This window comes from Nymphalis io, chromosome 11, assembly GCF_905147045.1.
Source record: "Nymphalis io chromosome 11, ilAglIoxx1.1, whole genome shotgun sequence".
Lineage (NCBI taxonomy): Eukaryota > Metazoa > Arthropoda > Insecta > Lepidoptera > Nymphalidae > Nymphalis > Nymphalis io.
In genome coordinates this window covers 8,227,143-8,254,574 of record NC_065898.1, presented here as the reverse complement: position 1 = coordinate 8,254,574, position 27,432 = coordinate 8,227,143, and the positions used below count along the sequence as shown (strand labels likewise).

The following is a 27,432-nucleotide window of genomic DNA, read 5'->3' as shown; positions in this document are numbered from 1 at the left end:
TATGTAGGTATACATACTTAAAAAATCAAAAATAGTTAAATTTACAGCAAATATTACACACTTGATACAATAGCTGAGTTGTTTGCTGAAACGATATCATAATTGTATTTCCGGTGGACTCCACACTAAGCAAGCTAGTGTTGTGGATACCTTGCTACGATTTACAGCCAACGTTCCACCTACGGTTAATAACGTGTTCTTAAAACATTGTTGTTAACTTTATAGAAACATATTTATGTTTTAAGAACACGTTATTACGTATTATAAAACAAACTAATATCTATTTAAATTTGATGTTATATTAGTGATTTACTAGACCGTGAAGATATTTAATTGAGTATTTTTAAACATAGAAATAAGTTGCCATATTTTCAATTTTATTTTGCAAATAATTTAAGAAATAGACTTTAAAATTTAATAGGAACTAACTGAACAGATATCTATATTCTCTTCGGCATTCCGATTACCCACATAACATAAAATAATTATGAACTTATAGGCTAGGCCACCCGTTTAAATTTTCTATTTTAACTAATAAATATTTGCCTTCAAATTTATTGGTAATAGATTTTATGAAAATATTATGTTAAACATGTATATTTTCAGATAAAATATTAATATTAACAAACATTTCAGAAAATGATTTTATTTAACTGTATTTGGACTTAATCGTTTATATTGCTTAGTACAACTTTAGTATAATACTAGTTTAAAAAGATTCTATTCTATTCAGGTTCTAGAAAATCTATATAAATCTAATTTGTTCTAGAAAAAAGCATCCAATAGGGTTTGGAAAATAAACAATAGGTTTATTGAGGTTGCCTTTTTATACAAAGTAATGCTCAGCGGCCGAGTTTAGCCGAATACATGTACCTTATATTTTATACCTGGAATGGACAATTGAAAAGAATGGTATTTTGAATAACTGCTAACAATTGCTATCGAAAGCTTATTTGAACTGTAACTTCTAAACAAAATCGTTTAATGTTTCTTAGTGAGCTTTTATGAAGAAATATTTATTTATTTTAAATTGCAGTTAATTTCCCGTTGAAATGACTACATTATCTGAAATGGACGCTGCGCAAGCCTTACTAAAATATATATATATATTTATATTTTTTATTATTATTATATATATATATATTACTAAAATATATACATACATACATATATATATATATATATATTTATAACGTTTGCGTCGAAAGTATAGACGGGACAAGAACTATATAAGATAAATATTTTTGAAATAATCGAATTTATGATCTCAAACTATTTTTTTTTTGCAGCCAGGGCCACTGCCACTTCCTCAAACAAGCACCCCACAAAAATAAGTATATTCATCCAAACGTTGGAATTAAAACTCTAAAAAATCATTTAAAATATGTCAAGCATATAATGACGTGTGACAAAGAAACTCATATTGAATTTGATTTGTATTTGCCCGGAAATGAAGAGAACGATAATATTATAAAAGAACTTTGCGCTAAAATAGAATGACTTAAGCCAAAGCTGAAAACAAAAAACCAGAAACATCCTCTATTACCGATTATCATACCGCCGAAAATCCTACAAACTTAAAAGAAAACAAACTACTTCTACTGACTTTGTGAGGAAAATATTACTGCTTGCTTAATAATATAAGTAGTTTATTTTAATGTTAATTATTAGACATAACGAAATGGTATGGGTTTTTGGCACCTTAGTTTGTTTTACATGGAATATATTTAATAATTAATATATATATATATATATATATATATATATATATATATATTAATTATTAATATATATATATATATATAGGCCTCTGCATCTTTGACAGATGATTTAAGCGGCATCGCGAAGGCACTTGCGTTCATGACTGAATAGACCAATGCGAGAGAGGATCCTCCGGCCGCACTTCCGACAAGTGTATGCGCCCCCAGATGGGCGGGGGTTTGAAGCCCGCTCATGACGCCTAGTGCGTTTTTCTTTTAGTAGTTTAAACCAGTCATTGTCATGCTTTGATTGACCTTCGTGAATAAGGCGTCGCCACTTGGCACGGTCCTCTGCCAGTTCCTCCCATCGATTGCTAGGGATGTTAAACGCAACCATATCACGCTTAGCGCAATCTTTGTAACGGAGCATAGGCCGCCCAACAGACCTCTTTGCATCCACAACCTCTCCCAGTAGTATTTGCCTTGGAAGACGGGTCTGCTCCATTCGATGCACGTGTCCCAGCCACCGTAACCGTTTTTTTTTTGAGAATGGCCATGATGCTAGGCAGCTGTGCCTCGCCTAGAACAGACTTGTTTGTCACGCGATCCTGCCATGTGATGCCCAGAATGCTCCGAAGACAGCGCAAGTGAAATATGTTTAGTCGGCGTTCTTGTTTTGCGTACGTTGTCCACGTTTCTGCTCCATACAAGAGTGTGCTTAGGACACATGATTGGTAAACAAGCATTTTCGTTTTTACCGTAAGGTGTCTGTTATCCCAAGCCCTTGAACAGAGCCTCCCGAACGTAGAGGCTGCTTTGCCGATGCGGAAGTCGATCTCTGCATCAAGCGAGAGATCGCTCGACAAATGCGACCCAAGGTAGCAAAATTTGTTAACCACCTGTAAAGGTGCGCCGTTAAGCAGATGACTGGTTGCTCTAAACATCCTTGCGCTAAAATAACGGTCTTCTTGCAGTTTATGGACATTGAAAAGAGGTCGCACGCTCTGGCAAATTTGTCCATTAGACTCTGGAGTTGAGCTTGGTCATGAGCAACGAAGGCAGCGTCGTCAGCGAAGAGGAGACTATCTACAAATAAGTCCTCCCTGTAGCGTTTGGACTTGAGCATTGAGATGTTGTACAGCCTACCATCGGTTCGCGTGTGTAAGTGGACGCCTTGCTGTTCATCTCCAAAAGCAACCTTCAGAAGCACTGAGAAGAATATTCCGAACAAGGTGGGGGCCAGTGCATAACCTTGACGAACACCACGGCGTACGTCGAATGGCGTGGATGCGTTGCCATTGTGCAGGACGGTAACTTCCATACCTTCGTGGAACGATTGCACTATCCTTAGGAGTTTTGGGGGGCATCCAATTCTGACAAGAACCGAGTACAACCCCTCTCTGCTCACGGAGTCAAAAGCCTTATTTAGGTCTACAAATGCAATGACTAGGGGGGTATGTTGCTCCCTACACTTTTCTTGTAGCTGTCTGAGTGAAAATATCATGTCGACAGTTGACCGTTGGGACCTAAAACCACATTGTGCCTCAGGGTATACGCGGTCGGCGAGCCTTTGTAGTTTGCCTAAAATGGCCCTGGCAAAGGCTTTACCGACGATGCTAAGAAGAGATATTCCGCGGTAACAGTTGCAGTCGCCACGATCGCCTTTGCCTTTATAAAGAGTGACGATGTTAGCATCTCGCATATCCTGAGGGACGTAGTTTTCTTCCCAGCACTTAGCCAGGTGGTTATGAAGGATGGGCAAGAGGCACTCAAGCTTGACGACTTCGGTGACAACATCGTCTTTTCCGGGGCTCTTTCCACATTTGAGCTTCTTGATGGCCAGATAAAGTTCCTCTACTGTGGGTGCAACGTCTAGCTCGTGCCAAGTTGCCAGATTCGGGACAAGCTCCATTGCTTCTGGCTGAATATCCACTGGGCACGAGTAGAGCCCTTTGTAGTATTCTACCCATCTTGCCATCTGACGGGTGCTGTCTGTTATAACAGAACCGTCGGTTTCCTTGAGAGGTGCCGTCTTTTTTGGAGTAGGTCCAAGAGCTCTTTTGATGCCCGCGTACACCCCGCCAATATCCCCCGCGATTGCGCACGCTTGGATGCTTTGGCAAAGCTCTGTCCAATACGCATTTACAAAGAAGCGCGTGCTACGCTGGAGTGAGGCTTTTGCCTTCGTGAGATCTTTACGCGTCGCATCGCAAGGGTTAAGGCGAAAATTTAAAGCGGCTTGGCGTTTCGAGTCAATCAAGGGAAGTAAGTGCTTCTCGTTTTCTTGAAACCAGTCGTAAGATTTTGCCTTTTGATAGCCAAAAATCTTGCCTGCAGTGTCAGTGAGAAGAGACTTGACTTTTTCCCATTCGACTCGCGCTGATGCCGTACTATCCCAAGTTGCAACTTCTTCGCGGACGAGTTCCCCAAATGACTCCACTACTTCCATGTCACGAGTCTTGAAAAGATTTATCTTTTTTCGACCGAGTGGCTTGGAAGAATGGACTCTTCTAGGGACAAGTCGGACTTTAGTAGCGACGAGGCTGTGATCGGTGTCGCAATCGGCACTGTGAAACGCCCGCGTGTGGAGTGTCTCAGTGTTTAGATCGAGGGTGCATCCACGAGACTTTCCGCATCATTTTGCCTTTAAAAAAGGTGTTGGTAACACACAGCTGGTGCCTTGAGCAAAACTCCAACAGTCGTTGTCCGTTGTCGTTAAGCTTGCCTATGCCGTGTGCACCGAGGCATTCAGGCCAGGCTGATGTACCCTGACCGACGCGGGCATTAAAGTCACCCAAAATATGCAGTCTGTCAGTTGGATTCACCCTGCGCACTGTCTCATCGAGCTGGCCGTAGAACTGATCCTTGGTCTCAGGTTTTGAACTAAGCGTCGGTGCGTAAGCGGAAATTAGCGTGACAAAGCCGCTTTTTGTGTTTAGACGCAAGACCATAATCCGCTCGGAAACGCCTACAGGTGTCTCTATGGCGTTGATGAGATGGTTTCGAACCGCGAAACCTACACCATGCTCTCGTGTTTCCAAGGAACTCTTGCCCTTCCAGTAAAAAGTGTAGTTAGCTTCACGCAAAGACCCTTCGTCTTCAGTTCTGGTCTCTTGTAAGGCTACGATATCGATTTTGAGCCTTTTAAGCTCCACGTCGATACTGTAAGTTTTGCGCAGTTTTTGGGCGCAATCGGAGCTTCCGTAGGTGTTCGGGAAGCCTGTCCTCATCGTTCGAACATTCCATGTCGCAAAGCGCATGTAAGCAGCGTTGTTGTGGGTTTTGAGATTTTTGTTTCTTTGAGCAGGTGGTTAATGTCACAGCGTCAACGTCTAGCTGTAAGGCTTGTGTTCCGTTCACCCAGGCGGAACAAGTTAACGCTGAGGCGGATCAGTACCTTATTGATCGGGGGCTGCCCGACTTAAAGCAGGCGGTAACTGATCAATGGATCTACGATGGATCCTCCTACTGTCAAGAGTGGCCCCTGGCGTCCGCACTTACGCCTATTCGTGCTGACTTATAACCGGTGACTGCCACTCTCCGTGTTGTTTTCCACCTGCAAGACAGGTGAGCGAAGTGTCCTCTCCGTGGATGCTGCTACGCCTGGGCCAGGCGACTTTATGGCAACACGGGCTTGCCCAGTACCCATGCCACCCTCTCCTCCTCCCCAGCAGGATCCGCAGGAACGACGAGTCAATACGTGTGGTGCTGGTTTGGCCGCAGGTGACTGGCTTACGCCTAAACGGAGGCACCGCTCCGGGTTTAATATTAGTTTTCCTTCTTCTTTGGCGTGACGCTGGGATAATTTTGGGATACAACGTATCAAGGAGAGGGGTGTGGATACTGTGATCACGGAAGATACAGGAATGTGACACTAGTAGCTAGAGCAGTCCGGGGTCGCGTACCCGTAGTGATTTCAACCAGCTATCGGACAGATAACTGGTAGATCCACCCTCTGGACTAAATTAATATAAACCTAATGCTTTTAGGTTTTAATTGGAGACGAAAATCCATCAGTCCCAGCTAGACTTCTCGAGAACATGGTCTGGACATCTTATTCGAATGGCACTCGTATACTTCATCTTCTTCATCCATACCATCTCGATGTCTGGAAATCCACTACTACGCGATTTTAAAGCGTTTTCTGCCATTTCTGCGGAACCATATTACGCGATTTTTCCGAACCGTTATAATACAGAAACCTCTAAGAAAAGCCTCAGCCTACTCATTTTTTTAAGGCCCACAACGCACCTGCAAGCACTCCGGTGTTGCTGTCCTTGGACAGTGGTAATCACTTTCCATCGGGCAACCCTCCTACCTGTTTGCCTCCCATTTACATAAAAAAGATTTCTTCCAGTAACAGATTATTTCATTAAAAGTAGACTCCTCACATCGCTATGAGCGCTACCAATGACATAGTATGTTTGCATCCTTCACATTCGAGATTGTTAATTTTATTTGCACTTTCATTAGAGAAAAATTTACAAAAATATGTCGTGGCTCTATATCGTAATTATCGCACCCCAAATTGTGTACGTAAAATTAAAATGTAATAAGTGTATATTATTTTCTATATCGATATTATCTTCTATCGAAAGCGGAAAGCACTTGTATCTAAATGAAGAATACGGACTTATTGCCGATCACAGTTATGATCAAAGCATTAACAAAATATTAAAATAAACAATAATAATAAGCTCACTAATATATTTCGAGTGATTTGTGAAAGAATCCGCAATCATAAGATCGACTTTCGGTAGATTATTTGTTAGTCTAGATAAAATAAATACAAAATTAGCAACGCGCGTATCGCAAAAGTGTCGCCCGCAATAACGAGCCGGCGATGTGACGTCACAGTCAAAACTCTGACGGAGCAAGAATTATACGAGAGCATCCAAATTGATTTGCTTATAAAAAAAAGTTTACATGATATAATCATAATTTATTCACATATGTTATTATAATCGTGTAAAGATTATTTTAGTACAAAAAAAATATTTTTTTTAATTTACATCTTCCTAATTAAAATTTGGTATGGTAGGCCGCAGCCCTACTCTATCTCAATGGTAGAAAACTCTTCATATGTTATCATAATTCATTCTTTTAACATAGTATTATGTAAAAGAGCAAAATATCAAATAAAAGCTAAAAAGTTTAATTGAAAATATTAACATTTAACTTATTACAGATAATAAAGAATATTGTAATTTATGGTTATACGTAGTAGTTTGACAGGAAAAGTCGCCAGTATGTTCTAACCTTAGCTAAGATAGCAAAAGTCAGAATAAGTCATAAGTTTGGTGGCAGACCACAATACCTACTCTGTTTAGATTTCGGAACTAAGAAACGTCAAACGTGAATTTTGACTTCTGAGGATTGTGATAGATATGTTGCAATTAAGAACTAAGAATTTGTTTTGATATGAATTATGCAATTATACTGCGGTTATAGTGCGTGATTTCGATCGCATCGTTTATCAAATAATGTCAAACGAAACGGATCTGTTTATATCAGTTCCTCGCTCATGTCTAAACGAATTTTATAGCAAATATCTTAATTTAGTGGAAACTTTTTACTATGTTACGCTTTCTGAAAAGAAATTAGGAAGTACAAAAGTGAAACCAGAGTTTGTGTGTTTTAAAATTATATTTAATTTAAGCCCTGTGGATGGTAACTTCAACCCGAGAGAACTTGTCGACAGAATACAGGTATAGTCTAAAAACAAGTAATAATAACTATTACTAATTATTAGTAAATTAATATAAATAAATTACAAATTCCGCCTTGTTAACATTTACATTACTATAAGCACACATTGTTTCTATACCCTAACCACATAAAATTTATTAAAAATAATGAATGATTGTATAAACAAAGTTTAGTAATATTGACATCTTTATTTAATATATAAATAATAATTTCGTATTGATTTAAATTATTTTTCTTATAATTAAAATTAATATTTATGTACACACATTTTTATAAAATACAAAATTAAAATAAAAAGAACAAAATACACATTACAAATTTAAAGCAAAAACATGCCGTATTTTATATTTTATTTTATGTATTGATAATAATATATTTTATATATTATATCACTTGTAAGATTTCTAGTTTTTCTTGTATCACTTAATTATCACCTAATTTTAGTTTCTATTTTTTTTATTTAATGTTATACAAGTATTTGAAAAATATGACTTTTATTTATACTTAAAAATATAGTAATCTTGGAAGTAAATCATTGTGATTGCTGAGTTATAAATACTCAAGCAATTTTTCATCATCATATAATTTTTCATCATCAATAATTTTTGTTAATGTTAAATATTAACTACTGAATTCAGTGCCAAAACCAAACAATATTCATCAATGTATCACTTACCAATTTAATAAATGTATTTTATCAATAATGAAAATAATTATAATGTAGTATTTATAAATTATAATACTGAATAATAACAACAATAGTTTATGAGTTCAATACTCATCGAGGGATTCCTAGAAACTCTAAATAGAATTTTGTTGTCTAGTTGTACATACTTATAATTTTCCCAATGAATTTTTATATTATATACTATCATTTTTGAAGTTTGGTTATTTTTTTTTTAACTTTTTGTCAAGTAAGTGTCACTGGTGGTAGGGCTTTGTGCAAGCTCGTCTGGGTAGGTACCCCCCACTCATCAGATATTCTACCGCAAAACAGGAATACTTGATATTGTTGTGTTCCGGTTTGAAGGGTGAGTGAGCCAGTGTAATTACAGGCACAAGGGACATAAAATCTTAGTTCCCAAGGTCGGTGGCGCATTGGATATGTAAGCGATGGTTGACATTTCTTACAATGCCAATGTCTAAGAGCGTTGGTGACCACTTACCATCAGGTGGCCCATATGCTCGTCCGCCTTCCTATTCTATAAAAAAAAAAAAAAAAGTAGTAGTTGTGGACTAAGAAAGCTGTTTTACATATCAATCAAATACATATATACAATCAGAGGGAGGCATTATTATAGTTTTGGCAAGTGCTGTACTTAATAGATGCTACTATGCCAAGACGGCCCAGCGATAAGAACATGTGAATCTTAACCGATGATTGTGGGTTCAAAACTGGGCAAGCACCACTGAATTTTCATGTGCTTAATTTATGATTATAATTCATCTCATTCTTTACATTGAAGGAAAACATTGTAAGGAAACCTGCATGTGTCTAATTTCACTGAAATTCTGCCACATGGGTATTCCACCAAGCTGCACTGGAGCAGCGTGGTGGAATAAGCTACAAACCGTCTCCCCAAAAAAGGCAGAGGAGGCCTTTACCCCAGCAGTGGGACATTCACATGCTATTACTGTACGGTACGGTTAGTAGAATGAGAATTGTAAAAAAACAGCAATTTGTAATTTAAAATTAAGTCAATTTCTTAAAAATCGATCATTAATTTGCGCTATACCTACTGCTAATACACAGTGCAGGCCTTCCTGTTTTTATCTTATGTATTTATCAAAATATCCTGTATGGTGATAATAGTAACAATAATGGTCTAAATATAGAATAAAATAATATTGTGCTAATCCTACCGTTTATATACATATGGATAAATGTATAAATGTGTAATCAATAGCATTAGCATTTATTTTTTCATCAATTTTTCTTGATACATAGATAACTCATTTGTGTTCAATGTTACTGAGGTATTATCTATAGGTTATTTTATTTAAGTTAAGATTTTGATGATGGCTGTGTCATTTTATAAAGTATATTGACAAAAGTAAAAAAAAATAAGTTTCTGCTCATTTCCTATTATAGTTTATAATTTGAGTTAGTTATGTGTCAAGTGTCTACTTTATTTAAAATAAATTGTATCAATGTGTAAATTAAATAAAGACAAAACAGCTGATAAATAAGGTATGAGTCCAAATGATTGATGAGTCTTAAATTTTCGTGGTATTCGTTATTTCCGGATTTGACATGATTAAAGTTGGATGAGCGACAGCTGTATTTGTGTGAGTGACAGAGGTCAACAGTGCGCGGTTTGCTTGGGGGCCGCCCGCTGCAGTGGGCGCGCAGGCCGCGAGTCGCAACCCGGATCTCGTGTGCCCCGCTTCCCCTTCACTCAGCGGGCCCATGCGTGGAGGTGTGCGTATGCGCCCGCCGTCGCTCGATACTCGCTAGTCGCTACACTCGCTAGTCTTGCCGCGAAACACGCCGCGCTCGCACTCGCGCGTCATGCCATGCGACGTGTGCGCACACTAATTCGTATTTATTATGTACGCGATTGACAACTCCCAGGTGAGCGCGTAGTCTAGCGACGTCTAACGTCTTATCCCTCCTAAGCGCCTGTACTTAACAAATTTCACGTCACAGATATTCTGAGTAGCGCGAGTTTCACAAACCGATGTACGCAACTTCGCAATGTAATGATGTTCATTCACGATCTCACGAATAACGATCCCGGAAGTAGAGCCGGTTCGTTAACGTCATCTAGGTATGCTAATTAACATCGACATTGTGTAAATATTGATAAGCACGTAAGGTGTTCATTATTTTACATTCTTACATTATATAAAACTGGATACATGTTTTGGTAAGCAAGCTGTTATGTAGAGCGTAAGATACAACTGAGTGCAAAGCGTAAAAGAACATAGTGTCTGACGAATTTCAAAGTTATAAACAACACAATATCCACTAAAAAGTGGAAAATCACATCCATACAAAAGGTGCCATGTCAATATAAATAATTTTATCACGTAATATGATTGCGAGATAACGTTATGTCATTCTCTCGCTATTTTTATAATAAAGGAAAAAGTTTTCTCAACTATTTTGTCTCGTTTCAAATCTTTCAAACGTGATCAGTCAAATTTAATTCATTATATTACTTCGCTGCTGATATTTGTTTTCAAAAATAATCTACAGTACGTATCTATGAAATGTACAATGAAAAATAGAACACAAGAATAGTCCGTAAAACAATATAATTGACGCGTCATTGTGAGCCAACCATGAAATTAATCTTTTATAGCTTAGTCCAAGCATTAAGTTACACAAGAGTCGCTACTGAATTTTATCCACTTTCCGAAATGAAAGCCGGATATGTAACGAAATGGCAACTTAAACTATTATTTCAATATACGCTTGAGAATTTAAATTGTCGATTTTACTCCAATATTTTCCGTATGTTATTTTTATCTTGATATTTTTGTAGATGGTTACAATTGATGGTATATAAATCTATCTCGATCTGGCTCGATGCCTCACCTACCTGCGACAGTTGGACGGAACTTGTATATTATTGCAGACTTTCACTTGACCACAGTGAGCTCTAGTAATTTATATTCACTCGTTATCCACGACATCCGACTACGGATTTAAATCGCATGTATAACTTGAGCATAGTTTTATCTCTAAGTCCAAATAGGTCATACAAGAGAATGTATTTTTTTCGTCGGTTATGATTACGGATTTTAATCATCAATTATTTTTGACGTCTGAGAATTGTCCTGTATACTATGTTTTGTATGATACTGCTTATATTATATATTTAAAATATAGTTCCATGAATAATTGATAAAATTAAAAAGTTAGGTTTTTTTCTTACATACATAGAACATTTCCCCTAGAAAGTGATTGCATTAAGCTTGTATATAAACAAAGTTGGGTAGAATAATCGAGTACCCGATACAACCGGATACGTCATTTTCTCTCACTAATAGGCAATTTCAAATCGAAAACGTACTTATGAATATGTAAACGAACCATTTAAAAGCTTTGAAGTTAGTTCAGTAGTAAACTGTATAATTGTAGAAATGGTACATCAGTATCACATTTAGAGCTTCAATCATGTTTTTGAGAAAGCTAGTAGTTAATAGTTATTATTAATAGTTTTTTCGTAAGGCCATATGAATCAATTGGCTTATGAATTACATTTTATCTTATTATTTGTGACTGGCAAAGCATTTTTTATACCAAGTGAATACATGCAAATGAGTAAACGTCTGGTTAAATAAATAGTGGTGCGGCAACCTTCTAATGTTTGTTGGAACGTATTAGGTGTATCCGGTACCATTTTAAGAGCGTTTTCATAATCACCGATACGATATTATGTACGATATTACACGATAACATACAATCAAGGTTTAGGATACGAAGTCGATAAAGCACGAAACACGCAGTCTCTCAGAAGAAAATGTCTTAAATCAACGTTCAAGAAGTTTTTTCAAATGTTATTTAAATTATGAAATCGGAACGATTTTTATTGAAGATAAAAGTATTTTTGTTTTGAATTATCGTTGTTTCTGTATATCGTATATCGGAATGTTACACCGAAATCGTATCGGATAATATGGAACGCTCTGACTCTGATGTAACAAATATTTATACAGATGTGGTTTATTATAACTTGAAAAGAGATTGGTTAGAAATTGTCTTCAAACGAATACAAATCTCTTTCAGTGTTTAGGCAAAATAAATTTGTATTGATATGATAATTATAAAGAGATGGCTCAGTGGTTAGAAAGCCTGCATCTTAACCGAAGATTGTGGCTTAAAACCCAGGTAAGCACCACTGAATTTCCATGTGCTTAATTTGTGTTTATAATTGACCTGAGATTTATATGAAAAAACCTCTATGTATTGAATGGGAATCTGTCACACGTGTATTCCATCAATCCGCATTGTAGCAGCGTGGTGGAATAAGCTTCTCAAACGGAGAAAGTTAAAGTCAAAATCTTCAAATCGTCAAAATCTTTATTCAATATTAGAGGAGGCCTCAGCCCATTCGTGGGATATTATATAGGCTGTAACTTTACTTAATTTATGATAATTAAACAAAATTAATATAATATATAAATAAAATATTAACATATATACGAGAGTACTTTTATACTTATTATGATGAGGTCCTGACAGTATGTAGGCCACGACGGCTATTCTCATCAAGTTCAGGCGCTGCGCCGGAAGTACTTAGCCTACAAGGTAGCAATAATTATTGTATTACCACCGAGAAATTGTCCCTAGAAAGTAATATTCCAATTTTATGTACCTGCCGAGTTTCTTTCACCGATTTTCTTCAGGTTTGGTCATATTTTCTTTTACGAACCTGTAGTTGTTTTAGTTTTACAGTCAATAATTAAGCGTAATGATTGGGTATAGAATAAATAAATTTGAATTTTGAGTAAACTGCGGATCAAAGGTATTTGAACGGTGTAAAATAATGGCTGATAATAACGCAAAAATTTAAATATAGAAATAAGGATTTGATTTTCATTGATTTTTTATTAGGATACGATACCTAAAATAATAATAATGACCGCCACCGGATCGATTTCGGCCACTGCGGCCAATCTCAAGAGAGATTAGCCACCGTCGCAGGAGGTATTATAGTGCACACTCTCATAATCCAATGGGACGGCATTCCGACACGACCGGAAAAAGTTCAGGCGCAGGACCAACGGTTTTACGTGCTTTTCGAGGCACGGGAGTGTACACACTTCCAACTTCCAGATTCCGGGATGCTACTGAGAATTTTCTGACAGAAAATCCCCAATATTTTTTATTGCCCGATCTCCGTACATCTACATCAAACCACATATGTACATCACTTACATCAAACCACAATAATAAAATATATAAAATAAATCATATTTAAATCAGACTTTATTAAATATGTTATATATGTTGATTTAGAATATGGTATTTTACTATACAGAATTACAGTAAAACTCGTCCTAAAGTCTTCGTGTCATGACAATAGTTTATTTTTAATAACTTATAATTACCTAGCACGATAATCAAATCACTTCATGCTAGCTGTTACTTTGCCCAAAGCGGTTTGAGCGATATGGTTAATCTCAAAGAATAGCTAACTTCACAGGAAATATTATAATGCACAAATGTGTTTCATCTATTGCCTTACACTCTTAATCATACGTGAAGGATATCCTACAAGACCCGAAAGATTTTGAGTGCAGAACCATTGGACCAACGACTTCATTTGCTTCTCGAATACGAATTCTCGTTTCTAGACTGCTTCTAATATCTCATTTGCATCTAATTTTTTTTATTTGAACCCAAGAATCGGGATTTGCATACTTGTAAACTAGCTAGTAGATCAAAGAGAGTCTGTCTAAATAACGTAACTTTCTAATTGAGACCCTTAACGTTACTCTCATACATAGTAGGTAGCGACTTCTTGATTCTGATTCCAATCTATTCCATTTGAACATGGATAAAGTAATAAAGGGTTAAATAATAATAACGTAACGTTTACCTGTCGTATACATTTATTAATATATTATGTACTTTAATAGCAACTTTCTATTGCGTCCGTTAGACATTTGGGGGGTAAATCTTATAATGACTGAGTATCCAAACATACAAATTGACATTTATGTTATTAGTTATATAAAATCATGATCCCGTTACAGTTTTATTAATTTACTACATGGTTGAGTATTATATATTACAAAAAACTTAAATAACATAGAAAATTTATTATTTGAAATTTCGTAGTGAAAATTTAGATAATCTTCTTAAATTATTCTTGTTATGTAATGATTTCACTAATTAATTATGATTATAATAATATTCACAAAATAGTAATTAACGTTTTATTTTTTATTTTTTTTATGCTTTAATCGTTTTAACCCATTGATATATAAAAAAAGGGTTTTTTTATATATCAATATTAAACCCATATTTTTAATGTGCTTTAAATTTATAGTTTAAAAATTATTTTTATTAAAATTATTCATCTTCTTATATATAGAATATAAAGTACATAAAATATGTACTTATAAAATAAATAAACATAAAAATTAACAAATTTTCACCAACAATAAATTAGAAATGACGTTGCATTTTAACTATTTTATGCAAGTATACATGAAAGCAAAATTGAATGAAATTTTTTTTTTTATAGAATAGGAAGGCGGACGAGCATATGGGCCACCTGATGGTAAGTGGTCACCAAACGCCCTTAGACATTGGCATTGTAAGAAATGTCAACCATCGCTTATAGCCAATGCGCCACCAACCTTGGGAACTAAGATTTTATGTCCCTTGTGCCTGTAATTACACTGGCTCACTCACCCTTCAAACCGGAACACAACAATATCAAGTATTGCTGTTTTGCGGTAGAATATCTGATGAGTGGGTGGTACCTACCCAGACGGGCTTGCACAAAGCCCTACCACCAGTACTGAATAAATGATAATATGTCGTAAAATCAATAATTATTCATGCTAGTAATCCTCACGGAGCAGAATGAGTTGTGCGATTATTGATTTGATATTTTAGATCCTTAAAAGATAATTGGACATGGTCGTAAATTTGAACATGTTGTATCTTAATGATGTGTGAAGGCTGTTTTTTGATGGCCTGCTCCACCTCTATTGAGTACGTAATATTGCCAATGAGGGTTGTAAAGACGTTATCTGTACTCATATTATAATTGCAATAATAACTGTTTAAACCATTGAATCGATTTTGATAAAATTTGGTATAAAGCGAGCTTAAACTCCCGTGGACTGACATAGGCTTTTGTATCTAATACCCCTCACCTTCTAATACGAGCGACTACAAGTTCGTAATAAAGTAATGGTTTTATTCAATGAGTCGTTTTTGCATATATATATATATAGGTGGGAGGGTGTTCCTTTTAAATATTGTTAAATTAAATTTATCTTATATTTCTATCTATCTCTTTTATTTTGCTACTTCTATAGTTTACATATTCATTTAGCCAATGTATTTAGAGGCGTATGGAATGTAACAATTTGGGGAATGAGATTGGCAGTAAATTGGCATTGTACGGTGTGCTTATTCTTTACTTGGTTACCTACTCTTTAGTCATTACACAACTGTGCTTTCATAAAGCAGTATATTATATACATATATAGTATAGATTACTGTAAAATAAATAATAAAAAAATGTCATGGTCGAGAGCATGTCGCGGGAAATAAAATAACAGATAATAAGGGTTTCCCGGAGAGTATTAGTATTTGATTTATGATATCAATCATCTTAACATTTCCTTATAATATTACAAAGGATAGTTTAACACACTTTTTTAATTTATTGTGTACTTGTAAGCCACCAGGATTCTGAAACAAAGGTTAAAACCTTGACAAGATGCTTTAAACATAGATAATAGTAGAGATTATAATCAGTACCCGGAAAGTAATCTGATAAATATAACAGTTGGTATACCAAAGAGTTTGCAGTTACAAATGTTAACTAAAATGTATACATCAATAAATAAATCGACTTTAACAATCAATAGTCCAAGCGTTAATGATACTCTTCCCAGAACTATTAAGTAGTAACAATTGAGCTCGACAAGGCTTTTACGTATTATCTGAAGCTTAAAATTTTCAACAACAACAATCGTTTAACTTTGAAATGCTGATATAAGTTTACAAAGATGTAGCAGGTAAGTAGATAACTAGGTATACTTCCTGGAACTATACCATTTAACAAGAGTAAAGATACTCGAATGTTCAAATTTCATAACGAATGGAGACGTAGAATTCAAATTCGAGTCAGCACGTCGCTTTGTAATCAATACTAAGAAATGTATAAAAAGATGTTATAATCTCGCTAACCTCATCAATTATAATATTAAAGCATCTAACATTAGCATTGAATACATATAGATATGAAAACAAAAGAGCGCATGGCGGTTATGTGTGCCGACTTGCGTATGTTGTGTACAAAGTATGTCGCGTGCTCGCATCCTGTTTGGAGGTGACGACACATCGCATGAGCCGACGTAGCCCGCGTACTCCTATCCGATTGGACGCTGTTATCTCTTCGACAAACGCGCGATAGAATTTCTCCAGTAGTAAACGGAACTAATTGTATCCGATATGTAATCAATATACAGATTTATGACTTTGTTTGTCAAAGACAGCGCGTATTAAGTTGCGATTAAAATGCACTGTTACTCGTTGTTGATAACTCGAAGTATTACCTTGATATGCTATAAACTTTATTGAAATTTATTGTCAGAGTTATTTTTAGACACGACATACTAAAATATTTAACGAAAATGTGATGAATATCCGGATTAATGAGAATATAATTTAAAAGTAAAATAAAAGCTATTAAAATAAATCGAAACAGGTCATCTATAAATATATTAATGGAGCAAATTTTTTTTACTATTTTTAAATATAAAAGGAAAGAAATTATATCATTTAATTCATTAGGAAGGTAAAAATTGATGTGCAAAGAAAAAAAAATGTCGAATTTCAATCATAAAAATTCGACCACAAATGATACTTGTATAATGTGCCTATTGACAATAAAATGACAATAATAATTACAGACGTTCGTCACTAGGATAGTATGACGTGTTTTTGATAACCTCTCATTTCTATTAGTTTGATTACGCACGTAAACATTTATGTCACTAGATCAGTGCTATATATTTGCAATCTCTTAAACTTAATCATTTGTTTGTTTATTGCTAATATAGTTGTGACAATTTGAAGATAAGATGTATTTTATACATAGTAACTAGTTATGAGATTCAATAATCATAAACAAATGTATTCGTTGATATGAGACGCAATGCAAGCAATGCGTTTAATGCCATAAGCAAAAATTACTTATCTGACTGATATCGTAACCGCTAGAATCTTTTATTGTAGATATTTTCATAGTGTTATTCCCTATATGGGGAAAAGCAGATGTTTCAGGAACGATTTTTATTCTTCAAACAAGAACCATAGGGACTATTTATAATTAATTTGCTAGTTTTTCTCAGACATTAAGAAAACCGGTATTATAACAGTTGCATCACGATATATTACTTGTAACAATATTAATTCTTATAAAAAATATATAACATACATTTAATGAAATATAAATAAAATAATAACCCCGATCTTCGGTCTTAATAAAGCTAATAAATCGTTTATTTAATCAGGTTGAGTATACGCATTTTTAATAAAATTCCAGTCTCTACTTTAGCTGCCGTCAAGCAGGCTTGTAATTTAAACCCAATTAAAAATAATTTTATTATTAAATCTATTACTCTGTTTTAGAAAATATATGACAAAAATGCATGGATTGAACCATTGCTGGATCTCGTGTAGAAATTAACTATTTTTATGGAATTGAAACAAATTTGTATATATTTTTAAATGAGTAACTACTAACTTTCTTGCTGTATATTCTTGGTAGAATACACATTCGGAACCGAAGTACTTGTAAAAGTCTATTTAAATAAAAATATTTTCTTCGATTTCATTTGTTATTCGTTATTGTTATTGGACGTTTTATTGTTTTGTGTTTTTTTTGCGAACTATAAATGCGAAATGTGTGTTTATTTCCTTGAAATCCCAGTCATAGTTTTATATCTATTTCTATTAAATTTATTACAATCTTTAACTTTTTTTATACAATCTTATTATCATTTCTTTATATATATATATATTCTTTATATTCATCGGATTTATTGAATATAAGAATTTCCAATGAAATCTGATCACATATTATATGTGTTAGATTAGAAATATTTTTTGAATGAATTAATTAATAAATTAATTCATTTAAAAATTAGTTCTTAATATGTGCATGTAGCATTGCACAACAGCTTGTATCCTAAATTATGTGTCTGGCCTCGAAAATTAACTGGGTCGCGAAGAAATCAAGGCGCTTAATTGTTATGGCACAGCGGCTTTTTGTCAATTGCTGCCAAGGCTTGTTTTTTATTTTATCAACGCTATAAATGCTTATAAACTAATATAATTTATGCTTACCTTAGATACTGAACAAGACTTGATGTCATATGAATTGTCGGAAATATCAAATTCTAAATGATCTCGATTGTATTACAGACTAATTTACAATCTTTGTTCTAGTATATTATTATGCACACTTAGAAGCGAATCGTGTTAGTGCTCTATTATGAATATAAAATTTTAACAACTTAAGATATTAACTAAATGATTAAAATATACTATAAGAAACGGCCTGTAAATGTCCCACCGATGTGCTGCGACCTACTCACACATTTGGCTTTAACCGACACAATATGCAGGTTTCTTCACGTTTTCCCTCGCAATAATAAGATTTGAAACTGCAATAATCGGTTTAGACTCACAAAGTAATAAGTATTAAGTTCATTTAACTTAATTTATTATTAATATCCGATCAAAATGAATTCCTTGTAAGCGGTAGTATTTCAATATAATAGATACCGCGAAGCTATTATATATCCGACCTTGTTGTTTCTAAGATTTCATGCAGCATAAATAGTAGCCAGCCCGTTTCTTACGTAGGAGCAAAGTCCAAACAGGAAAAAACGTAAACAAATACGATAAGTCGTGTGTATACGACCGAAGCTAAAGCGGGAGAATCCGGTGGGTTTTTTATTTTATTCTAAACATTTATCAAGCACGAGGAAATTGTCAGCTGTATTTGTTTTAATGGTGATGCTTATATAAAAAAAGACCATTTAGCGTTCTTGATAATATAAGTACATATAATGTAGGTGTTTATATAACAGGTTCATATAAATTTGAATTAATCAAGTATATATGTTATGTCATTTAAAATTTACAGGGCAGCTAAAGTAAACCAATAAAATAATTATTGTTTTGATACTTTCAAGTGGTTCGATCGATAAGTTTAACGGCTCAACTCGTAAATTGTAAAAAAAATGTGGTATCGATACGAGGCTCAATTATTGTGATGGTTTTATGTATAATGTGATTTATATAGACATAGGGTATATTTATTCAGAATAGTATGAGCATATAGCCTATGTATACTACACCATTGAACCTATCTAAGTACAAAGTAGGTGTTCTGTGATGTATTCATAAATTAAGTACTTCATTTACTTTTTGAGTATCTATTTTATTTATGAAACTGAAGTACCTATTTCGTAACTGATTTTGTTAATAATATGATTACGCAAAATGAATAACTAAATGGTTTTTTTTTCATAAATAGCGGGATAATATTTTTATCTTGAGACGTAGCGGTGTTTCTCGCGAACCATATTTTTTTTAGAAAGTTGCATCCGGCTTCGCGCTAGGCGGACGACTTCCGTGTACAATGTTTGGATGTAAGCCGCACAAAAACCACCTAAATCTGTTTCATACTTTATGAAAATTATAAAATAGCAATAAAACTATATTAAACAGATTAAAATCGTGTGTATTACGAGTCTTTAATGTTTTCTGTAATAATAATAGCGAATTCCTTGTAAATGGTTTTTATAAGTTATCAATGTGTAGTAATCTCGAAACCGTAAGTAAGTACTAAGAGAACATAACATGCCTAAAAGTTGAAGTCATTGAAATATAAATATATGCATTGCTCGTAATAGATACCTGGTCCACCTTTAGTGATGACGATGTCATTTTACCTTCTTGAATGTAAATATCAAAGGACTAATGAACGGTAGTAACAATATGATTTTATGTAAACTTATGTAAATGCAACCAGTTTAAAAACCTGCTTCGAATGTTCTTTAAGTGATAAGTTAACACTATTTCTGCAGCATTTCAGCGTACGAGATTAGTGTAGAAACCTCTTAGTGTGTGGCCTCATCGGGGATACTTGCGCATTATATTAATATTTATAAACAATCGCTTATATCATTTATCTTTGAAGTATTTATGATTATACACTCGTTTTTGTGAATGATTTGAATTTATGATATGAATAATTGAATTATTTCAACATTAAGATTGTAATTTGTAAATAATGAGGTCTACCGGTTCGGTATACATACCTAATATATCTTGAACGCTTAAGGAATGCTGTACGTCGATATTTTATAAAGTCGAGTAGTTATTCGTTGCAACATGGGACACTAACTCGGCTACAGTAACGTAATCTGCGATCAGAATTTAGATCCAAAAGACGGCCAAGTGGAATAAGCCAACCCCAACGCGGATGTAGCCGTGACTAAGAAACGAATTTAGTTTCATTTTAGTTAAAACGGTAACTGGTTTTAGACTTTGGAAAAGTGAAACGTATCGATTTTGACAGTTGTTAAATGTTTTTAGATGACGTTTCGTTGTGGGTGCGTTTTGATGTTCGCGTGAATAATGAATTACAACCGGTATGCTCAGGATTTGCGCACGCGGTAAAGGTCAATGATCATCCGTAGATCCGCTTCGACGCCCTCATGACCCTGTCCTGCGCTGGCGCCGCTTTAACAGCACTAAATGTGCTTAGTGCTTACAACATAAAGAATAGTTGGAAAACTAACTATCATATATCCGGGTACTATCTTATATCCGGGTTTTACTCCTCTCGGGTAAAATTAAATATTTACATATTATATGTTTTATAAAATAAGATATAAACAAATGTCTTAATACAATTTATTTCGAATCGAGACAGACGTATACGCAGGTAGTGTAATTCGCACGTCCAATTAATTTCCCCATGCGTTTATTTAATTATCTTTTAATATACCGTATATTAAATTTCCATATTAAGCGAATTTGTTCCGTAAATCCGGATAAAACAAACAAAACCCACTTCTTCATAATATTATTCAATGACATTTCAGTCGTTTTTTTGGTCTTGAAGAAACCTCTTCGTAAAGTGCATCTATTTGATGGAAAATTTAACTTCATATTTGAGAAAAAATACAGGTATTAACTATTAATAGTTTTATTTTAATTGCAAATTATTGCTCTTTGATCTACCGAAAATACGTATTCATAATAGATCCGGGGTCTCAAATTTAAAGCGTTCGTTTGTAATGTACAAGGCTGAGGCATAATAATGGATTATGAATGTGTTGAACTATGATTTCAAATGTGTTAAGTTAGACACTATTTCTAATTTTTTGACAACGCTTACTTCTGATAAGTAGATATTAAAATAACTGTTATCCAGAGTGATAGCGATTTTGGGAAATGATGCCATAAATGGCATTCTTATAATGTTTACAACATGTTAGGTCACGAGTTTTTTATTCGTAATATTAAATTTATTATGACACGTATATTAACATGTTTTGAAATAAATGCATGTGTCGAAATAAGTTGCGCAGTGCATTCAGTTCTCGTGTCAAATGCTTTTAATTAAATATTTAAAAAAACGTAATAACTAATGCTTAATATAAAAAATACATATGTTAGTCAGAATAAATTAATCAGTTAATAAAAATATATGTATAATTAAATGATGGAAAATAGTGTCCTATTGTTTAAAAGGAACGTAACATAATTAATATTGGTTGAAGTGTGGTTGTGATAATACTGGCCATATGTGAGCCTTAAATTAAAAAAAAATCGAATATCATTAAAGTAGTAGTACTAGCTACTCTACGCGGTTTCACACACGTTAAACATTACTGCTCCGCCCTTGCGTCGTAAATCGTATGATATTATTATTATAATAATCCATAATTTCTCCTAGGTACCTATATCTAAAGCAAATTTATTTTTTTCTATTCGGACTGCAAAATTTTGAAGGTGATCCTGATACTCTTCATCTGTAGAATGTCAAACGTATTTGATATGATCGCTATTCCATGTTTGAAGTCCTCAGATTATCACACCAATAGCAGGAGGAGATTGCTAATATAAAATCTAGTAAAAAATCTACTAAAAAGTAAATAAATATCTAAACCATGTATGATCATATATCTATAAATTATATAATGTGCTTATTAACTCGGATCAACCATAGGTACTTATATTTGAAGATGATAATATTTGTAATTATTCATTTTAATATTGAGTTAATAATTATTATGGACTTCGAAAATGAGGTCTACTCTGTTCTAACTGTCTCTGTTTTCGCTTCACGCGGAACACTATTTCAATGTTTTGACTTTAAAATAACTGATTACATGTTTCTTGGGTCCCACTTACGAAATTCCCAAAATCTCACAGGAAGAAAATCGCATGCTGAACTCCTATTTATAATGTTTGTAACACGCATCTTATCTTTGTTTTCTTTTTGTAGAAATATGTGGAGTCATCACTGGGATGGGCAGGGGAGCGCGGAGAGGACTCGAGCTACGATTCTGAGTGCGACGATGACGGAGGACACCGCACTGCTTCGCGCACACCATCCGACACTCTCGCTGCGGAGTTCGCGGAGTATGTCACCCACGCACCACCTCCGCCGAATCAGGTAACTATGAATTTCATAACACAGTCTGTTTTGGATCTTTATTTAGAATTTATTTGAAAACTCTTTAGTTCGTTTGGGTCATTTCCCGATCAAATTTAAGTGAAAATGATTTTAATATTACAGAAGAAAGAACTTTAGCTTTTAGTAGGATTTATTTGAATTCCCCTAATTGATATATTATAAATTATCGTTCTAATCGCTTAAGTAATCTAAAAGTAAAGCAGTATCATATAACTACTTACTAATGCTAAGATAAATTAGTTTAATTTTCGTAATTTCAGTTATAAATCGGTCTCTATTATCTTTAAAATGTATGGGACGTTTAGACTTAATTGTCGTTTAAGCGCATAACATGTGATATTTGATAAGTAATTTTATGACCAGCAATATCTGTGATTAGTCAAGTTATTAAATGTATGGAATTAATCGCTACACTTTAATGATTTATTGCCGTCAATATTTATAAAAAAATGAATAGTTATCTGAAAGTAATGATTGATTGAAGTTCTTTTTTACGTCAATTTTGTTAATTCTTTTTGTTCTCAGGACCTCGGATTTTATTATTTATATCTGTGTGTATGTTTAGTATGTACCTGGTACCAAGCGCGCTCGGCTCTATTTATTAATCACATTTTATTGTTGTGTGTGAAAAATTGCGTTTTGTTGAAAATACACGTTTATATATAAACTTAAAAAGCGGAACCTTGTTAACACACAAAATTTGAGTCCAATCGTTAGAGCCGTTTCCGAAATACACGAATAAAAATTATATACAAAAAAATTGATCATTTTATATTACAGGTAAGACTTGAAACATTTCTTGTACCGCGCATATATTGAGTATAAATGATAATCTTGACTCTAAATTAAAACCGACGTATAATTAACCTATTGAACATCTAAGTTTTACGTAGACAGGTGTATTACGCGGTTCTTAATCAGTAGTTAAACAGTTTTAACTTGCCAACAATAACTCGATAGAATATTTGAGCATCGAAATATGAAATCTTAGGCTAAATAATATCACATAATTATATATGATAAGTTACGTTTTAAATATACCTACTTTGTTTACAATAAAGAGCGTTTACGTCAGTTCACGTCACCGATGCTAAAAACTCTTTGCTTCAGAAATATTTCATTCAAATTAGATTAATGGATGGTATGGAACGTTGTACTAAATGAAATCTGCGTCTTGTCTTACATGTAGACATACGTTGTATTGTTTGAGAGCTGTGGTTATATGTATAATATAATTATAAATATAATATAATTCTAATATTGCGGATGTTAGAATTTTAGTAACGTATGGACTATGAGAAATGGGACATCTCCGAAAACTACTGATAAAAATCAAATCACTTGAGAACCTTAAAACATTTAGATTGTGTATTGGTTAAAATGAATTTTTTTTTTAAGGCTAAGATCGAGTTTGCCGTAAAGCTGGGTTACTCTGAACGACTCGCTCGGACGGCGTTACAGCGATTAGGGCCAGACCCGCCTCGCAATGAGTTGCTGGCGGAACTTATCAAGCTCGCTTCGAAAAGACCGCCTCGAATGCCTTCTCCACCACCGCCAACAGAGCCCGACCCGCCGTTTGAACGGGCACCCTTACGACACATAGTAATTGACGGAAGCAACGTCGCCATGAGGTAATTAATAAATTTGTTTTAAATGATTAATATTTCAGAATTATGGGAGACAAACGATAATATTGAATTTATGTCTTATTACAGCCATGGAAACAAAGAAGTGTTTTCCTGTCGAGGAATAGAAATATGTGTCGACTGGTTTCGTGCACGAGGTCACAAAGAAATCACAGTTTTTGTGCCGAAATGGCGAAAGGAAGCGTCGCGGCCAGACAACCCCGTGGCCGACCGTGACGCTCTCGAGCGACTCGAACGTAATCGTGTTCTCGTCTACACGCCCAGTCGTCTCCTCGGAGGCAAACGTCTCATATGTTACGATGACCGATACATTTTAAAACTAGCAGCTGAAACGGACGGTATAGTCGTCTCCAACGACAACTATAGGGACCTGGCCGCCGAGAGCCCGGAGTTTCGAAAAGTCGTCGAGGAAAGGCTCTTGATGTTCTCCTTTGTTAACGATAGGTTTATGCCGCCCGACGATCCGCTCGGTCGGTCGGGCCCCACGCTGGACGCTTTCCTACGCGCGCCGCCGTCCCGTGCCGATCCGCCCCCCGCATGTCCATACGGTCGAAAATGCACTTACGGAAATAAATGTAAATTCCATCACCCGGAGCGTGCGGGACGACCACACAAATCGGTAGCAGAGAAACTGTCGGAGCGGGCCGCTCGCAAGGCACGCGATCTGCATACGCTAAGTCTTCCTCCCAGCGGACGACCCACAGACACAAAGAAGCCGTTGGCGAGGGCACATTCCGCCACTCCGAGACTAGCAGACTCCTCGCTGGTGACGCACTTCGACAGAGCGCAAGTACCCGGACCCTCGCAGCCTCCCCCCGACCCCAACCCGCACCGCAAGCTGGCCCGACAGCTCACGCTCAACCCGGCGTGCGACCCCAGACTTCATGCGTCGGCCGCTCGGATGTCGTCGGCTCCCGTCGGCGCGGCTGCGGCCTTGGCCCCGCAGATGGCGGCAGTGTCTTTGTCTCCTTGCGCGTCGGAGGGCGCCCTGCAGCATTGGGAGGCGAGACGAAGAATGCACTTTCACTTAGCAGGCATATTCCCCGAAGCACAAGTAGCCGAGGCGATGTCCAATTACCCGGAAGAAACGGACCCCCAAAAAATGTGTGCGATAATTTTAGATAGATACAGACCGAGCGAGGCGACGTTACCGCGTCCAAACCATTGATTGACACTCCTTACACAACATTTGATGTTTTGAGAAATGTTGCTTGTAAATATTTTGCATCCTATTTTCATCTTTATCTGATCTAAGAATTATTCTCGATTTCTTTTTGAAATTGAGATTTTAAATTCGCAAGGTCGAAAAGGCGGGTAAACGAGGAAATAAATCGGTAGCGATGCCGATTGTTCCTATTTCTTATAAGAAGAATATTTGAGCCAACACGCTATTAGCACACATTAAAAGAAAATCGATATCGTAACCTCATAATTAATTCTAACATAAAGTAATAAATAATGTTAATTGAAAAAATAATCAAAGCCTTAGATTTGAATAATGAAATCTTTATATCCTTTTAAATGAATATAAATGAGGTTAGGAGAAGAATATAAGACCTTTTTGCGAAAGCTTTGCTTGGTTCTACTAAAAATAAGGTCGGATAAGGCATTTAACTCTGTAAATTCAGTGTAATGGATAAGCGCTTCTGCGAAGTGTACGTCCTTATTTAATTATTGACTAAGCATAGATTTAAAGATGTACAAATAAACAGTTCTAAAAATATTTACAGACTTACCCTTTATAACAGCTTAACTGACTAATAACAAAAACATATAATAATTGAATAAATTAATTTGCTTTTCATTTTGTAGAAATATAACTTTAAAAACATTATATATTTTCTTGTTTTAAAGTTTTGACTAATTTTTTTTACCTTGTTTTAACCATCTATATGAAAAAGGTATTTTAGGTTATTTCCATAGATAAAAATTTTTATGGATTTCAATCCATCCATGATTAATTTAATAGAAAATTTGACTAGAAACTTATCATTGCTGATTTAATTAAATAATTAATTCTCAAGTAATAAAGATATCGAGTGTGATATGATACTAACGTAAATTCTAAAAGTAGTGTTAAATTAGGAAAATATACTAGGTAGGTTGTTTTTTGGATTGCAATAATATTAATTTTGTGATGGTATAATTATATTTGGTACTGTGTACCAAGTAAAAGGTTAAATATCTGATAGTTTATTAATAATATAGCTTTTTTATTTAGAGTTAAGTAAACAATATTTTTATATTTTAAATGAAAATAGAATATGGAATAATGAATTTTCCATATCCCTGTTTTTGCAACATCTGAAATGAACCTAATGGTAATGTCCAAATTGATTAATATAATTGATTTGTGCGAGTCATTCCTGTTGGTCAGATGTGAAATAATATCATATTATGTAGTTATATATACACTATTTGTTGTTTGATTTTTATTAAATTGAACTGTTAAAAAACCTTAAATGCAATGCATCAAATGTAAGATAAATTTTATCTGCTTGTTTATACTTCATATAATTTTTATTTTTACAATTATGTGAAGTATAAAATATTATCTTAGTTATTATTTTATACTCAAATTTTGTCAATTAGTTAATAACCTTTACATGATCCTGACAAAGTTTGATTATATTTTTCGTACTCATAATTATATTATGATAAATATAGTCTAGTAAAAAATACTAACAACAACTGACAATTATTATCAAGTACTACTGAAAAATTCCATTAAGGAATACTAAAATGTGTCTATAATGACATTATAAAATAGATTGTCTTAAGAATAAAGTATCTGATTAGAAATTGTTCTATTTATTTTAATTTTTTTATTACTCTAACAACAAAATAAAACTAATTTCTATTAAAATGTACCCATTTCCTTTGATTTCCATAGCTTTATTTCTTTAAGTGTAGTAAAATTGTAAGAAATAAATAAATTATTTTCTATAA

The 27,432-nt window shown here is 34.6% G+C and overlaps 1 protein-coding gene across 2 annotated transcripts; it reads left to right on the top strand.

Annotated features, from left to right (window-relative positions):
- Positions 1 to 7,020: 7,020 nt before the first annotated feature.
- Positions 7,021 to 27,288, top strand: LOC126771929 (probable ribonuclease ZC3H12B). Of its 2 annotated transcripts, none has more exons than XM_050492103.1 (4): positions 7,021 to 7,408; positions 22,646 to 22,816; positions 24,236 to 24,468; positions 24,553 to 27,288. In XM_050492103.1, the coding sequence occupies exons 1-4, from the start codon at positions 7,184 to 7,186 to the stop codon at positions 25,649 to 25,651; spliced, it is 1,728 nt and encodes a 575-aa protein (XP_050348060.1). In that variant the 5' UTR covers positions 7,021 to 7,183; the 3' UTR covers positions 25,652 to 27,288. The 2 variants fall into 2 exon arrangements, with proteins under 2 accessions (XP_050348060.1, XP_050348061.1); XM_050492104.1 differs by lacking the exon at positions 7,021 to 7,408 and adding an exon at positions 9,874 to 9,984.
- The last annotated feature ends 144 nt before the right edge of the window (positions 27,289 to 27,432 follow it).

Bases quoted from the DNA above. Each gene is read 5' to 3' on its own strand.
- LOC126771929 (XM_050492103.1), top strand. From the start codon at position 7,184: ATGTCAAACGAAACGGATCTGTTTATATCAGTTCCTCGCTCATGTCTA. The intron at 22,817-24,235 runs GTAACTATGAAT...TTTTTTTTTAAG, and splicing joins CACCACCTCCGCCGAATCAG to GCTAAGATCGAGTTTGCCGT. The intron at 24,469-24,552 runs GTAATTAATAAA...GTCTTATTACAG, and splicing joins GGAAGCAACGTCGCCATGAG to CCATGGAAACAAAGAAGTGT.